Genomic DNA, 18,463 nt, shown 5'->3' with positions numbered 1-18,463 from the left:
CTAGTAATAGTGCCATCAATGTAGTGGGTGTTTTGTAAATGTTTGTGCAGTTGATATTTGTTGAATAAATGCAGTTTAAAAGATTATTACAAATATATTTTAAATGAAAGACAAAAATCAATTAATATATATTTATTAAGCAACTACTATTTGCCAGTCACTGAGCTAAATGCTAATTATCATTCCATGCCCTGCATTACCTATACATGCTCTCCCTCCCTCCCTCCTTCCTTCCCTCCTTCCCCTCTCTCCTCTTCTCCCTTCCTTAGGTATTTGTTGAATACCTAGTTGTTGAAAGACACTGTTCTAGATACCCTGTAGATACTCAGTAGACTTTTGTAATTGGTGGTATTTCTCAGGACATTAAATTGTGCAGTTAACATAATTATTTGTGTGTTGTTTACATTATTTGCAGAATATCTGAATAATTTACTGATTGCTCACTTATAATAACAGTGAATTTGTGCTAACATAATTTATTCATTTTCATTAATGATTAATTTTTGTTTTCTTATAAATATTGAATATCATATTCCTAAAACTGTCAATAAAGTGCCAAAAGATTTAATATTTAAGTTATCCTTTATTAGAATATTTTAATTAACGTAATATTTGAACATGTCACTTTCTATTTTTCTTTTTCAGGGTACAAGTTGAATTCTACATGAATGAAAATACATTTAAAGAGAGGTTAAAATTATTTTTCATCAAAAATCAGCGATCAAGTAAGTAGTTCCTTTAGTTCCTGGATATTATATAGTTTTATTTGCCTAAAATAAACACTTGATTTTTTCTTTCTAATATTATTTATTTTATTTTATTTTTTTGCTGGGCAATGAGGGTTAAGTGACTTGCCCAGGGTCACACAGCTAGTAAGTGTCAAGTGTCTGATACCAGATTTGAATTCAGGTCCTCCTGAATCCAAGGTGGGTGCTTCATCCACTGAACCACCTACCTGCCCCCTTCTAATATTATTTTAAGGAACACCAGATTTTGTTTATACTTGAGGGAGTAGAGATGGGAAGAAGTCAGAAATGTTTGATCAAGCCTCTGAATTTTCTTCTTTCTCCTGATTTCTCCCAGAAAGTGTTAGTCTTTAAGAGATTGATTATAAGGAAATAAAGTAAGGGATAAACAGTTTTAATCAAGAGTATCAAACCTTTTTGTAGTGGGGAGAATCTTCAGGCCTGTGATCAGTTGAGCCTGGGGTTACTAACTGACCATAGAGATGGCAGTGCTGATGGATTGTAAGAGTTAGGGAGTTGCTGACTCCTATGCTCTGTTGTGCAAACAAAGCAAAGGATAATTCTATGTGGGTGGTCTGAAATATATTGATGTTAAAATATGTGATTCCATCCAATTTAATTTGATTTATAAGAATACATTAGACACTGAGTATGTGCCTGGAATTATTCTAAGTCCTATAAATACAAAGAAAAAACAAGATAGTTTCTGACCTCAAAGTACCTATACTCTATTAAGAAGAGCTAGGTTCAAATCCCATGGCTGACTCTTACTGGCTGTGTAACCACAGGCAAGTCACTTAACCTATCAGTTTTCTATGTAACTTTAAGACTATAGGTTGAAGGAAAAGTGCTAACCTATATTGGTAGAAGGAGTTTTCTTCATGTGGGGTTCCCTACAGTAATGAAATCATGGCTCTACTTCCTATTTCTATAGAATTCATGTACTACAACTTGTTTATCCATTCTCTCATCAGTAACTACCTATTTTATTTCTGGCTCTTTATTACTACAAAAAATACTGCTATAAATGTGTTAGTGTTAGTGGTCCTTTTATTTTCATCATTGACATCCTTGGGATATGTGTCTAGCAGTGGAATTTCTGTAACAACAACTATGGAAATTTCTTTTAGTCATTTCCTTTGCATAATTCCAAATTGTTTTCCAGAACGATATGACTAATTGACAGTTTCAACAACAGTTTATTAGTGTGCCCATCTTTTACAACCACTCCAATTGTGGAGAATTTGCTTAGTATGAGAATTGTCTAGATTTGCATTTCTTTTCATATTAGTGATTTAGGACATTTTTTATAGCTTTTTATTGATTTATAAATCTTTTTCTTTAGACATCTTTTTCATATCTCCTTTGATATATTGGGTAATGGATTTTTTTCTGAGAAAAAAGAGAGAGAGAGGAGAGAGAGAGGGAGGAGTCGATATTGCTTGGATAGGAAGCAAAGAAGGAAACAAGGATTAATTAGAACCTATAATGTATCAGACACTGTGATAAGCTCTTTAAAATGATTTGATCATCACAAAAACTCTTTGAGGTAGGTGATTATGTTTCCTATTTTACAGTTGAGAAAACTGAGGTAGACAGTTTAAGTAGCACTCTGTGGTCACACAGCTAGCAAGTGTCTAAGGCCAGATTTTAATTCAGGTATCCAAGGCTCTGGGTCTAACACCTTATCCACTATGCCACCTACTTAGCTGTGGGCTATTACACTCTTATCAGAGATATTTTATGCCAAGATGTTTTTCCCAGTAAACTGATATTCTTCTCATCCTAGTTGTTCCTAATCCTAATTTTGTTCATATAATTAAATTTATCTATTGTTTTGTTATAGTCCTAATACCTTGTTTAATCATTTACCACCTAGTAATAGCTGTAAAAGTACTTGATCTGTTTGTCTTCAATTACTTCAGTGTCTTCATGGTACATTTGTATTCAGGTCATATATTCATTTTGCATTTGGTAGTGGTGGAGTTGTTGTCGTTTGTCCTTCATTCTCAAAGATAACCATGCAATCAGGGGGTGATGTCATGAATGGCAGTGAATTGGATTTAAGTGATGGAGGGCTGTAAACAATTACCAGCCTTACTCTCTCCTCCAGAACCATCTGGGTCCAGTGGCAAGATATACCTCAGGATGACTGGAGATGTCCTTGGGTGTTAAACAATTGGGATTAAGTGACTTGCCCAGGGTCACACAGCTAGTAAGTGTGAAGTGTCCAAGGCCTGATTTCAACTCTCATTATCCTAATTTCAGGGCCAGTGCTCCATGAACTGCTCCACCTAGCTTCCTGGGGGGTGGTATAGTATAAACTAGTAGTCTCAACTTTATTTCTGCTATACTGTTAACACACACTGACTGTGTAGACCTGGTCAAGTCATTTAACTTCTCAGTGGTCCAGCAGCTCCATAAGACTATAAGTTGCAGAGAAGGTGGCATCTTGTAAAGATAGAGGGAGTTGCCTCTGCGAGCTCCTTGTGCCAATAAAATTATAGGTGCAGTTTCTATCTCTACTAAACATAGGTTAGCCTTATGTGGTCTTGCATCCTTGTTATGAGAACAGTCATCTAAAAAAAAAATCCCCACTGCTCTAAATAGTTAAAGCCTTGATTTGCTCATTAGATAATTAAAAATGAAAGCTTCTAGAGTCTTTTGACTATTGTGTTACTGTCAATCTCTTGTCTGTGTCACTAAATATGTGAAAAATGTCATGGAGCTCTGCTTATAATTAAAGCAGAACTTGGACAATAGGAACATTTCAACTATGCCTAGATCCACTACTGTAGCTTGGTTTTAAAGCATAAAACAATGTAGTTATTACTATTTTTTTCATCAAAAGAGGGAAAAGGGAAATTATCTGCCTACCAGAGCAGTAATTTAGATAGGGAATTTTTAATATGTTTGAATTGGGTAAGATGCCCTAAGCTTTTGTTTTTTGACAAGAAAGAAGATAAAAGAGCAGATGGGGAAAAAGGAAATATGCTTCTTTATAAGAGTCCAGGCATCCAGTGATTCTTTTATTATTATTAAATTTTTGGTTATTTCAATGGTTGTGAAATTTTAAGTCCATTAAAGTTCTATATTTGAAAAGGGAGCCCAAGTTTGAAGCTACCTCTTTTCAAAATGTTTTTGAGATCTTTGTAATATATAGAATCATAGTTATATGTTTAGAGATGGAAGGAACATTCAAGGTCATCTAGTCCAAGTTCTTCATTTTACAGATGAGAAAACCGAGTCCTAAAGATTCTGAATAAAAAGCATCTGAGTCATGATTTGAACCTATATTCCACAAGCAGTGTTCTTTCTTTGCCCCACACTTGCTGGTTGGCTTATTTTGGATAATATTCAATAATGCTGTGATCAAAAGCCAGGATCACAGTCATCTAGGGAATGTGGAGAGGATGAGATGCAATTAATTAAGTACTATGTTGCCACTGGTGTTGTGCTATGGATTAACAATAAATACAAAGAAAACATATCTTCACTATAATGACATGGTCTAGGTAGAAGCTTTGGGAATGCTTAATGAATTAAATGACCTTTATTATGAAGTTCATTTAATAGTTTAGTAAATAAAGCTCCTAGTGTGAGGTCTAATATTATGTGTATGCTTATGCATTCATGCAGGCAAGTATGCATCTAGATCTGTGTTTTTTGTTTGTTTTGGGGTTTTTTTGCGGGGCAATGGGGGTTAAGTGACTTGCCCAGGGTCACACAGCTAGTAAGTGTCAAGTGTCTGAGGTAGATCTGTGTTTTTAATGATATTAGGAGCTCACAGTGGGAGAAAATCCCCTTTTCCAATGTTGATTAGCAAGTATTCCAAAATTTGGAATCTCTAGTGTTGCCCAGGGGCCCTGAGAGGTTATAGGAATTGCTCAGAGTCACAGAGCTACTATTTATCAGTCAAGATTTGAAAACGTGTTTTCTTAATTTCAAGGCTAGTTGTCTGCTCATTATATGTCATCCTGCGTCTTGAGGTCTGGCATAGACCTATCTATTTACAAATTAGTGAGCATTAATAGCTAGCTAGTTATAACATCCAGCATTTATATGGTGGTTTAAGGTTGCTATAATGTGCTATTTCATTTGATTTTCCTAACAGTGCTGTGAAATAGTTGCTATTACTATCTCCATTTTACAGATAAGGAAACTGAGACTGAGAGGTTAAAGGGCTTTCTGAGGGTCACATAACTAGTCAGTATCTGAGGTGAGATTCCAAGTCAGGTTTTCTTGACTTGAAAAGTCCAACACTCTAAGTATTGTGCTACATAGTCTGCTTTTTTATTATTCTTAATAGCTCACTTCTAGTGTCTACTTCTTAATTTGACATTGCTTCAAAATCAGTGTTGTTTTATGCCAGCGAGTAACCAGCCCCGATCTAGAAGCACCCTTTGTAGTTGCTCTTGAGATGAGTGTCTGCTGTCACCATACTCTCTGACCAGTATGGAACAGGGAGTTGAACCCCTGAAACGATGAATGCTAATTCCTCTCTGAGCAGGGAGTGCAAATTAACAGATCAACAGTGATGAAATTACTTATCTAAAGGGAGTTCTTTATTGTTTATTTTATTTTTCTTTTTTTTGGAGGGGGTAGGGCAATGATGGTTAAGTGACTAGCCCAAGGTCACACAGCTAGTAAGTGTAAAGTGTCTGAGGTTGGATTTGAACTCAGGTCCTCCTGAATCCAAGGTTGGCGCTTTATCCTCTGCACCACCTAGCTGCCCCTATTGTTTTCTTTGAAGTCTGGTCACTTATTTTAATCTTTTTTTAATTAGTCTTATTGAAGATAAATGATATAACCATATAACCATATGTATATGTATATGTATATGTATATGTATATGTATATACACACACACACAGATGTATATATGTATGAATGGATGTATATACATATGTATGTATGTGTGTATGATTATCATGGAACTTACATTGATAGTCAGCCAGCCCTTTCTTAAAAGTCACTTCAGAAGACTAGATTCTACCACACCCTCTGAGGTAGCTCTCATGATTAAAAGGGGAGGGGGAGAGAGCAAGAAAAAAGACAGACCAATAGATAGACATTTGAGGATATTCAAATTGTTGTATGTATTTTGATACTGAAGCCTTTGAGGAAAATACAAATTTGATAAACATTCACTTTTACAACTTCAAAATATGTTATCTCAAAGTTATTCACATGTAGAAAACTGAGAAGAGGTATTTTGTTTTCATTATGTTGCCTGACTCATTGCCAGCTCAGGAAAGTCTTTCCCAAATGCTATTCCCCCTGGATGACTCAGAAATTATAAGATGTAGGAAGAATCATTTCAGTTTATGAAACATTCAGGTGCTTTTCACTCATTACTAATACTATATGGATTTTTTTTATCAGTAACAAATCAAAAGCTTCTTGTTCATGTGTACCATGCACTATAAGAGGTCTCTACAAAGTCATCTATTTTCTTTTCTTTCTTTTTTTTTTGTGGGGCAATGGGGGTTAAGTGACTTGCCCAGGGTCACACAGCTAGTAAGTGTCAAGTGTCTGAGGTCGGATTTGAACTCAGGTACTCCTGAACCCAGGACCGGTGCTTTATCTACTGCACCACCTAGCTGCCCCCCAAAGTCATCTATTTTCAAGAGAGGTTAGACTCAGGATTTGGCTTCTGGAAAAAAAAAAGAGACAGAAAAGTGAATTCTAGTAAGAAATCAAACTAATAAATATGGTATATTGGGTTTGCTTAACATTTAATTTTCCAAGTATCAAAAAGTAGGATGTATAACCCTAACTAGATTATATTGAATGCTAGACTTGGATGTTAGACTTAGGGCTTCAAATCCTGAGGTCAAGTGTTACTTCAGACTTTTGCCAACTTGGTGATAGGAGAATTGTCCAAGCTCATTTTCCTTATTGGTAAAGGAGATAATAGTGACATTTAGCTTAAAGGGCTTATGTGACGATTATATGAGAATACATATATACATATACAAATACATATTGCTTTATAAATCTTAAAGCACTATATAAATATGAAGTATAAAAATATTGAGGATGATAAATATATTCAACCTGATCACTGAGTGAATTTCCAAAGTATAGACAACTCTGAGAGTTCAGCCCTAAAAGACCATATGCATTCAGGGAAAAGCATTCAGGGTAATAATATTAAACCCCCCTAAGATGAACATAGATTTTATGCTGTTTAGATTCTAGGGTCTGGGTTTGATCCCAGCAGGTAACTAGAGCTTTTATGTGTAGTTCATGTGCTCGGTTAGGCTCACATTTTAAAACCTTTGGGTAATTGAAATTCATCTTCTCCATAGAGCTATTCCACAAAGGTTTCTGAATATTTGGGTACTGTAAGTTCTAAATACCAATCGATATAAGCATTCTATTTAGAGGTGGATTTTTGACATATCTCTTTTAGGCTTTTTTGAACAGAATTTGAATTTGAAACAAACTGATTTTTTTTTTCTTTTTGTTAAAGGTCTAAGAATACGCTTGTTCAATTTTTCCCTCAAGGTATTAAGCTGCTTATTATATATAATTCGAGTACTTCTGGATCCTCCACCACAAGGAAATAAATGGTAACTTTTTTCTTTTTTTATTTGCCCTTGAAAATTGTTTCTTTGATTTCTTGGGAAATGGATTAAGTACAGTATTATTATTAATTTGTGCCATTTGGAATTTAAGTCTCACAGAGAGAGAAAGTTTGTCTTTTTAAAATTAAATTGATTTGATCTAGTTTTCAGGCATGATATGATAAGAATTATTGTCGTTTTCCTTATGTTTTTTTCATTATTTTTGGGACATGTGTATGTGTCTGGCCTTTGATTTTATCCCTGTGGGAAACCCTGGGTTTGCAAAAATATAATAGTTCCTGAAGCACTGAGAGATTTATTCAAATGACTGGTCCTTGGTCACACAGCTAGTGCTGGTCTGAGGTAGGGCATGAACCTTGGCCTCCTTGACTCTACCCCTTTCCCTGCTTTCTTGTAGTTTCTTCTATTCACTTAATATAAGGCGGAAGAGGTCTGAAAAAGTTAAAGCTGGATGTCTTTGCTCAATCTTCTAAGGTTCAGGGAAACTGACCTCTAGCCATTCATACATGGATTTTTACTGCTTCACAGAAGTATGTCCTAAATCCTTGTTAACTTGAAAGAACCCAAGATCTTAAGGGTCCTTGAGCCAATATGGGATTAACCTATCTACACTTCCAAGGGCTCTCCTTCACTGCTATTCTCATCATTGTAGTTGCTCTCCACAGGGTGGGTTCCTGTCCTTTGAAAAGTTCAAGTCCAATCTTTGTTAGTCTTATTTATATCTTCATTCACTTAACTTCATGCCCACTGCCCTGTAGCTTGATTCTAGTTGTCCCTCTAGTTAACTCACCATACTGTTTCTGAGCCCTCCTTTTTAAACTTAGCAGAGAGGAGACAGATAAAATGTCTTTTCATTCTTAACATGAATATCAGGATTACAAAATTAGATTTATTGTTGGAACTGATCTCATCTACCCACATCATTTTACAGATGAAGAAACTAAAGCCTAGAAGTTAAGTGACTTGCCCAGGGTAATACAGGTAGTGAGTCATAGAGCTAGGGCTTAAACCCAGGTCTCTAAGTTTTCTTTCCACTCTGTCATGCAGGTCTAATCAGTTTAAATGAATCCCGAACTGGTAAACTTAAAGGCTTTGAATATTTTGGTCTTCTTAATAGGATCTAAGATCAGCTAGGCCTGTTAGGGCATATGTTTCTTGAGTGTAGGTACTGGAAGTTTTTTGTTTTTATTTTTAATCATTATATTCTCCAATACCAAGCAAAAGGTCTCACATAATAGCAGGTATTCAGTACTTGTCTGGTGAGTTGGGTAGAATTTCTTCACCTAGGTCTTTGGATTTAGTTTACATCTTTTCATCTGTTAAATGACTGACCATTCTTATTCTCTTCTTAAATTATCAAATTGTTGGCTTATGCAGTGTAAATTAATGCTCTTTTCTGATCTTCCTCTTATCTGTTTGTGACCATTCTTTCTCAGTCTTTGTTAGATCACTGTCCATGTCCTTATGAGTATGATTATATGCTTGGGCTCTATATGCCTAACCTATTTCTCTCTCTCCTCTCTCCTCTCTCCTCTCTCCTTTCTTTTATCTTTCCCCTCTCCCTTTGGTGATCTCATCGAATTCCTTGGATTCAGCTATCATCTCTCTGCAGATTATTTCCAAATCTGCATATCCAGCCCTCAATTCTCCTAAGCTCTGATCTCACACCACCATTGGACATCTTTACCTTGATGTCTCATAAGCAACTCCAGTGAAAGAAGTGTTGGATTCAGTAGAATTTTGGTCAAATTCTATTCTGTATTAATTCTATATTAAAGAGGCAAGTCAACTCTTTGTATTTTACTTCATTTGTAAAATGAGATGTTGTGACTAGGGTCCCTTCCAGTACCATTCTTATGATTTTATGTCTTTATAAGAACTAACTTTACTTCATTTTCTTTAAAAGTCCTCTGTTCCTGTCAAGGGTGCCACAATCCTTCCACTTACCTAGCTTCATAACCTCAGACACAACTTTGTTCTCCCTTAGTCTACCATATCCAGTCATTGCCAGAACTCACGGATTCTAATTCCAATGTATCTCTTGCATACATGCCCTTATCTCTCTTGTGACATTTTGCCTAGACTATTGCACTAGCTTTCTAATCGACCTCCCTGTATCCAGCCTTATCTTCCACGTAGATGTCAAAGCACTAATACTAAAGCTTAAGTCGTACCATATTGCCCACTTGAACAGTAAGCCCCAGTAACTCCCTAGTTCTTTTAGACTAAAAATGAAGTCCTAATTTTGGCATTTAAATTCCTTTCCAATATGGTTCTAGCCTCTCTTTCTAGGCTGATTACACATTATTTCCCTTCACATAGTCTGTGCTCCAGTCAAACTAGTTTACGTGTTGTTCCCTGTATATGAGTTACATTTCAACATCTGCTCCCAAGCCTTTACACAGCCTGTCTTCCATGCTTGGAATGTTCTTCCTCCTCACCTGTTTTCCTTGGAATCTCTAATTTCTTTCAGGGCTTCGTTCTAATACTTCTTCCTTTGTTAGGCCATTTTTATTTAGTATCTTCCCTACCCCCAGAATAACTTTGTATATATTTTCTGTGTACAAGTTGTTTTTCTCAAGCAGAGTATAAGATGCTTGTGGGCAGGGGCTACTTCATTTTTGTTTTTGTAACCAGAAGCCTTAATACACTGCTGGTACATTACAAGCACTTACATGCTTGTGGAATTTAGTATAATTGAATCAATTATTAGTAAAGATTCTTGATGATTGATTTCAAATTAAATACTTTATAATAAATCCATTTGTATAATATTCCTCCCTAAAAGACCTTTTTAAAATGACACATTTCAGTGAAATAATCATGCCATTTTTTTCTGCTAGTCAGTCTATCAATGTATCACATAAATTATTAAGGGACCTGCCCAGGTCCCTTTTCAAGTTGGTACTAGCAGAAGCTGTCAGAATTGACAGTATGTGGATGTCTGCTTTTACTGCCTGCAGGAAACATCTGTTTATGTTAAGTACATTTTTTTAACCCCTGACTCTAAATCTGTGACTTCTTGTGGGAGCCAGTTTTTCTTATGAGTTCTGTGTTAGAGCTGTTTATGTCTTTACATACTTCCAATCATAGAAATGGGGCTCCAGGGTGCAGGAACATATTGTATGGGGAGTACTTTTGAATAATGGCACTCCTCAAACAATCATATGTATGTGTTAGAATTCTACTGTATTATAACTACACATTTTCCTAAGTATCTATATTTGCTTTTAATGGAGAGATTACATAGAATGGGGAAAAAATTTGAGTGTTTCTGTACTTTGAAACTATATCCCATATATACTTGTCCTAGCACCCTTAAGGCCTATGCCTGAAGACAACAGGGAAAATTAGGGAGATATGGATTTTGAAAACCTTTTCTAGTTTTCTGATTGCTCCAGCTGCTTCATTTGCATGTGAATAGTATAATAACTTCACTCATTTTGTACACTATGTTTCCATGAACACAGCCAAAGTTCATATTAACTTTTTTCACCAAGTCACATTGTTGACTCACATTTAATTTTCATCACATTAAAATCTCATGTCTCTTTCACTTGAACTGAAGTCTAGGCACATATCACCTATGAAGTTGAACTTTTGAACCCTGATGTAAAACTTTATTTTTAGTCTTAATAAATTCTATATCACTAACTTCGTTCCTTTATACAGTCAGGCAAGAAACATTTAATAAAAGACTATGATGTGCCAGACACTGTGATAAGGATGGTGATAGAAAAAAAAGGGAAAAGACAGTTCCTGCTCTCAAGGAATTCATAGTCTAATGGGGGAGACAACATGGAAATAACTATTAACAAAAAAAAAGTTACATACAGGATGAATGAGAGATAATCAATAGAGGGAAGTCACTAACATTAAAGGAGGATTAGGAAAGGCTTCTTATAGAAGGTGAGATTTTAGCTGGGAATGGGAGGAAGTTAGGAGAGCCAGGAGGGAGAGAAGGGGGATGATTCTAAGCATTGAGGACAGCCAGTGAAAACACTCAGAGTTGATAGATGGATTGTCTTGTCATTGTTAGATCTGGAAGGCCAGTGTCACTAGATAGTAGAGTACATGGAGGTCAGTAAGATGTAAGACAACTGGAAAGATTAAATTGATCCAGGTAACAAAAGGTTTTGAATGCCAAACATGGGATTTTATATTGGATCCTGTAGCTGATAGAGAGCCATTAGAGTTCATTGGGCAGGGGTGACGTGGTCAGACCTGTGTTTGAAGATTTCTTCGACAGATGAATGGAGAATGGACTGGAGTATATATCAGTATATATATACATACTGGAGTATATATCAGACTTATACCAGGGAGATCAAGAAACAGGCCATTGCAATAATCCAGATGTGATATGATGAGGTTTTGCATGACGATTATAGAATTATCAGAAGAGAAAAGGTGATATAGATATATATCTATATCTATAGATAGATATAGATATATCTATAGATATATATCTATAGATATATATTTATATCTATCTATATATATATATAATAAATTCTATAAGAGAACAAATACAGAAGACATGGCAACGTGCTGGATGCGGTGGGTGGGTAAGGAGTGAGGATGACATAGGTCTTCACCCTGGGTGACTGGGAGAATAGTGGTGATAGTGAGAAGGAAGTTAACAAGAGAGCAGGATTTGAGGAAAGAGGAGGGGAATAATGAAAATGGTTTGAGACCTGGGGCATTTACAGTATCTATGTGATATCTAGTGTGCAGTGGCTCATAGATAGTAAGAGATGTTAGACTGGAGATCAGAAAAAGAGCTTAGAGCTGGATAACTAGATTTGAGAATCATTAGGGGAAGATGATAATTTAATCATTGGAGATAATGAGATCACTAAGTGAAATAGTAGAGAGTAAGAAGAGATCCCACCATGGGAGACACCTGTGTTTAGTAGGTGAGACCTAGATGAAAATTCAGCAAAGACTGACAGGAAGAGAACCAAGAAGTGAGGGAAAAGCCATTAGATTTCTCAATTAGGAGATCATTGATAACTTTGCAGAAAGTAGTCTCAGTTGAATAATAAAGTCAAAAGCTAGATTGTAGAGAGTAAAGAGGAGTGAGAGGAAAGGAACTGTGCATATGGTTCATACATGGCCTTCTTATGTCATTTAGCCACAAAAGGGGAGGTGAGATATTGGATGATAGTGTAGATATATGGATCAAGTGCAGGTTTTTTGAGTATGGAGGAGATATGGGCATGTTTTTAGGCTATAGGGGAAGATTCAGTAGACAAGGAGAGATTGAAGAAAATGGAAACAGAGGAGCAATCTTCTGGAAAAGATGGGATTAAATAGGAATGCTTGTTCACGTAAACAAGTTTGCCTTGGCTGGGAGAAAGGTGACCACTTCATAGAAGAGGGAGCGAAGGAGGAAATAGTTGTTAAAGGACCTGCATCATGTGAAATAAGAAAGAAGAGGTGAGGAGAAGCTCTTGATGAATGACCTCAATTTTTAAGTGACATATGAGGCAAGGTCCCTACAGGACAATGTAGGGGGAGAAGGAGGTATGGGAGGCTAGAGGAGGGATGTAAAAGTTTCCAAAAGTTGCTGTAGTGAATGGGATATTGAATCAACAAACATTTGTGGAAAAAAAAAGCCTTTATGTAGTGAAGGCCCAGGTGAGGTTAAGTAACATGTCTATAGTGTACCCAGTCAGCCTGTTTTGTGATCTTCTCCATCTTTATTCAGCAAGATATGAGTGAGACCAAAGACAACAGGTGTTGGGAGTAATCCAAAACTGATGCTTGGCAGGGCAAGATGAATGATATAAATATTAGGCAAGTGACCAGAAAGAGGACAGTGTAGAATTGAATGTATACCTTAAAGAGTTGATATGGGGAAGGAAGAAATGTGTAGCCAATATATGGATGACAGCCTGGGAAAGATCTAAGGGATCAAGAGATTGGAGATCATAGCGAGGACAAAGAAGATACTTTGGGGTTGCAAGGCAGAGAGAGAGAGAGAGAGAGAGAGAGAGAGTGATGAGAGATTTTGGTAACATGAGGGCATTTCACAGTTTATGAACATGGAAGTGGTTCATGTGTGGGCGATGACAAGATCATGGATATTATCATCTTGTTGTTATTGTTGTCTGTCCTTCATTCTTGAAGAGGACCATGACATCAGGAAGTGGTATCATGAATTGGATTCAAGGGAGGGCTGTGCAAGTTCACCAACCTTACTTTCTCCTCCAGAGCCCTCTGGGTCCAGTGGCAAAATATATATCAGGATGACTGGAGATGGCCCTAGATGTTTAAGGCAATTGGTGTTAAGTGCAGTTAACCCAGGGTCACCCAGCTAGTAAGTATCTGAGGTAAGATTTGAACTCAGATCCTCCCAATTTCAGGGCCAGTGTTCTATCCACTGTACCATCTAGCTGCCACATCTCGGTGACTATCTCAGTGTGTAGGTGAAGTGAGGTGGAAGAGAATTGAGTAAGTCACAAGAATTTATTAAGCTGGAGAACTAGAAGATTAGAATCTTTGAAGGATTATTAATATGTATGTTGAAATCCCATAATATGAGAATAGGAATTGAAAGTGGAGAGAAAGACTGTGAGAACAGGCACTGAACTCATTGAGGAAAGAAGGGGAATGGTCTGGATGTAAACAGACCCAAATTTTGATTGAGTGGTAGATCTGGATTGAGTGAATCTTAGTTGACCTGAAGAAACTTTTTTGTGTCCCAATTTGGTTATCTAATATGTCATTTAAACCTCGATTGTGTGTCATTTACGATATTAGAAGCATGCCCATCATATATTCATCCAGATCAGTGATAAATCTCATGCATACCAAAGGGCCAAAGATAAAACGTTTGGACAATTCTTTAGAAATCTCATTCTTGACTCACTTAAATCCATTGATGACCACTTTTTGTATTAGACTACTTCTGAGTACATCTACGCATGCTATCATATAGCTGTCCTCTCACCAACACCCATCACTGCCTATTGTGGTGAGTAACACCTGTCAATTGTCTAGCTTCTGGGGAACAGGAATACTATAACCTCAGCTGGTCTGGATCTGCCTTCTTAGAAATCCTGTCAAAAAGATGAATTTATATTAATCTGGCATAATTTATTTTAAATTACTTATTCTCACTAGTTACCATCTAGGATCATAGAATCATAAACAGAGATGAAAAGAATCTTGGCAGCCATCTAGACCAACCTCTACTATTTCACATATAACTGCCAGGTTCCAGAAGAGTAAATGACTTGCTCAAAGTCACAAAGGTGGTAATCAAAAGAGATAGGATTTAACCCCAGGTTTTTTGAGCCTAGGGTCAGCATTTTCCCTAAGATCACAACAGTAGTAGTAACTCTAGAGTTGGTGATTTTCCCCTAGAACACTGTTAGGAAACTATTTTTTAATAGGGCATACTGGCATTTTACTAAATAAAACTCAATCTCCATCACCCAAGTTAGAATAAATCAAGTTTTCAAAGGTTCTTGACATCAGTTCTGCAATCACATCTATAAAGGAGTCATTCTCCTGGAATGCAGTTCATTTTATGCTAGTGAGTTTTGATCATTGAGGACTATTAGTTGTTTTCTGATCATCTCCTTTTATTATGGATTTCAGTTTTCTATTAGGTATTTCCATCCTGTACTTTCCATCCTGAAGCTCTCTTTCTTTTGCGAGAAAAAAGAAGCAATGTAAAATTTGATTTGGTTAACTTTCATTGCAAGAATCATTAATTTGGGGGGGGGGGGGCTAGGTGGTGCAGTGAATAAAGCACCGGCCCTGGATTCAGGAGTACCTGAGGTCAAATCTGGCCTCAGACACTTGACATGTACTGGCTGTGTGACCCTGGGCAAGCCACTTAACCCCCATTGCCCCTCAAAAAAAATCATTCATTTTGGGGGTTTTCCTTTTTTACATTATTTTAGGACTGTGTAATTTGATCAAAATAAATTTTACAAACATTTATTAAGTGCCTATCACCCAGTCAGCTATAATTTATTACAAAGGCAAAGAACTATAATAGGGGCTAGGGATGAAGAGAGAAAAATGCAACAGTCCCTGCCCTCAAGGATCTCATATTCTACTGACATTTTGCCACTTTCTGTTATTCAGCTTCAATTATTTACTTGTTAAAATCAGAGTTTATCAGTAAATTCCCTGTACTCCTAGAGTCATCTCTTTGAAATAATGTGTTGTCATAAGAATTCTCCTCTTGAGAACATGCCATTCCTTTACTTACTGACTTGCTCTGTAGACATCTAGTCTAGAGAATGCAACCTCTACCCAGTCTCCGAATGCTGAAATTTCCTTTCTCTAAATGTAGGGCAGGTTTTAGATGATGCCAAGTGTTTCCATTATTATCTATCACGAATTCAAACATAACATCATTACTTCCTATTAAAACTCATAATTTCGGGGCAGCTAGGTGGCGCAGTGGATAGAGCACCGACCCTGGAGTCAGGAGTACCTGAGTTCAAATCCGGCCTCAGACACTTAACACTTACTAGCTGTGTGACCCTGGGCAAGTCGCTTAACCCCAATTGCCTCACTAAAAAAAAAAGAAAAAAAAAGAAAAAAAAAGAAAACTCATCATTTCTATTTCTGTAACTAAATCTTTCTGGTCATATCAGGTTCATTATAGTAGTTACCCTTATTTGTTGCTTTGCTTTTAGCTAAGCAAGACACCTCCAGCAGATACTTAGGCACTTGAAGTCAATCCTCACTACTATATCTTGATTCTATGCCAGCTTTGATCAGCTTCTACAACTCATTACCCATTTCTCCTTTTTTGACTTAATGTTACAATTGTTGTTTGATCGTTTCAGTCAAGTCCAACTCTTTGTGACTCCATTTTGGGGGATAGTCTTGGCAAAGATACTGGAGTATGCCATTTCCTTCTCCAACTCATTTTTTTTACAGATGAGGAACTGAGGCAAATAGGGTTAAGTGACTAGCCCAGGGTCACATGATTAGTAAGTGTCTGAGGCTGGATTTAACTCACAAAGTTGTCAGATTTCAAGCTCAGGGCCCTATCCACTAGCTGCTCTCATATTTACAATGTATTCCCACACTGATAAAACTTCTATTTCTTTCTCTGTTAATTTTCACCCAAAGAAATGCTCTCTGCTCCTTTTCTTATATAGCTCTTAGCACAGTACTGGCACATAGTAGGTGCCTAGCAAATGTTGATCGATGTATTTTCTCACATCAGTATATCTTTTTGATATACAATTATGCTCCATCTCTTTTCACTTTCTTTTCCATTAAAATAAGGCATCTCTTTTCCATTGTGGTATTCAAGTAATGAATCAGATTTATCCAACCATCAGTGTTACTTATAATGTAGTATTTTCTTTCATTAAGATATCTATTTCACCTTGTTTATTGCCCATATTTTACACATTGGATTATGGGCTTATAAAGCCAGGAGTATCATTACAATTATTTCATTGTGTGTTGCTTTCTGGGAATTTTTTAATCCTTTCCACCAATAGTCTCTTCCTATGTTGGACTTAGCATTTTCTGACTTGCCTATCTAAGCAATTATACTTGTTCAGTTTCTCTCACCATCCATTTTTAGCCCCTATATGGGAGAAGCTTCAAATATAACAAATTCCAACAATGGTTTATTCACTTGTCCTTTTCCTTTTTATGTTTCACATCCCACAATCTTCCAGCACATTTGGATTCTTTATTGGCTTGGCAAGTTTTTCTTTCTCTTTGTTTTCCCCCTGAATCACTTTGTCTTTAAGAAATGTCAAGATAGCTGTCTTTTGCAATAAGCGGGGCTGTCATGGTGAAAAGCAATTAGACTTGTTTTACTTGTCCCTAGAGGAAAGAACTTTAGGCATTAGGTAGCAGTGGCAGAAAGACATATTCAGCATGTTCTAAGGACTTTTTTAAAAACCTCAATAACAATTATAATTAATAATAATATCTAGCATTTGCATAGAACCTTAAGGATTATCAAGCACTTTATATAAAATCTTATGGAGTTGTCAAAGTCGAATAAATTGTCTATGGGGATAATTCATTTCCTATCACTAAGTTCTTCAAGGAAAAGGAAGATGACCAATTTTCATATATATTTTAGAGAATATTCTTCAGGTATGGGTTGGATTAGATGATAGCTGAGATATTGTCCAACTCTGACTTCCTATAAATCTCAGTGATCCTATTTGTTCAAAGAACATTTTGTTTTCCCTGATATACTGGAGAATGCCAAGTCGTCCAACTCTTACCTCTGTTATCAGTCAGTCAACAAGCATTTATTAAGCACTTACCAAGTGAGAATCATTTTGCTAAGTGCTGTGAAACAAAGAAAGGGAAGAAAAAAGTCCCTTCCCTCAAGTAGCTCACATTCTAATGGAAGAGACAAAAGAAAATAACCATGTACATTATCTATCTATACACATTATATATATGTATACATACACGTACACACATATATACATATATGTATAAATATATATATACACGCACACACACACACACACACACACACACACATATATATATATATATATATATATATATATATATATATATATATAAAATTGGAAATGATCTCAGATTCCTGCTAATATTTTAAGACAAACACTAACTGTCCTTAGCTGTTATTTACAAAAATATCTTCTCATAAATAACATGTTGAAATCATGGCAGTAGTTCAAACTGCCAAGAGAAAAAAATAAAGAAAAAACAGAAGTCCAAGGATCTTGCTGACATTTAGAGGGCAGGAACAAATGCAACAGAAATGAGTGATCAGAGAGGTAAGAAATTAAAGTGATAAAATGTCACAGAAGCCTAAGGAGAATAGTTTCAGTATGGAGGTACAATAGGATCATAGATCTAAATTTGGAAGGTATCTCAGATATCATCTAGTCTAACCCCCTTATTATAGAGATGAGACAACTGAAGCCCATAGAGGTTCAATCATTTGCCCAAGATGACAATGGTCAGTGCCAGAGGAAGGATTGAATATTCCCTGGGCTCCAGAGTCAACATTTTTCACCACTCTTTTTTTTTTTAATTTTACATATAAGGTATTTTATTTTTTCCGTTACATGTAAAGATAGTTCTCAACTTTTGTTTATACAAGCTTTACAATTTCAGGTTTTTCTCCCTCCC

At 36.3% G+C, this 18,463-nt stretch overlaps 1 protein-coding gene across 3 annotated transcripts in view; it reads left to right on the top strand.

The window, feature by feature from the left end:
• The window catches only part of KCNT2 (potassium sodium-activated channel subfamily T member 2), a 545,987-nt gene that overhangs the window by 167,270 nt on the left and 360,254 nt on the right, over positions 1–18,463 (top strand). For all 3 annotated transcript variants that reach the window (XM_043999339.1, XM_043999341.1, XM_043999340.1), the window contains exons 2-3: positions 646–725; positions 7,225–7,324. In XM_043999339.1, the coding sequence (XP_043855274.1) occupies positions 646–725; positions 7,225–7,324 (180 nt within the window). The remainder of the gene's footprint in view (positions 1–645; positions 726–7,224; positions 7,325–18,463) is intronic.

This window comes from Dromiciops gliroides, chromosome 4 (assembly GCF_019393635.1).
Source record: "Dromiciops gliroides isolate mDroGli1 chromosome 4, mDroGli1.pri, whole genome shotgun sequence".
Classification (NCBI taxonomy): domain Eukaryota; kingdom Metazoa; phylum Chordata; class Mammalia; order Microbiotheria; family Microbiotheriidae; genus Dromiciops; species Dromiciops gliroides.
The sequence above is the reverse complement of the archived record's forward strand: the minus strand, read 5'-3'. Positions and strand labels throughout refer to the sequence as shown.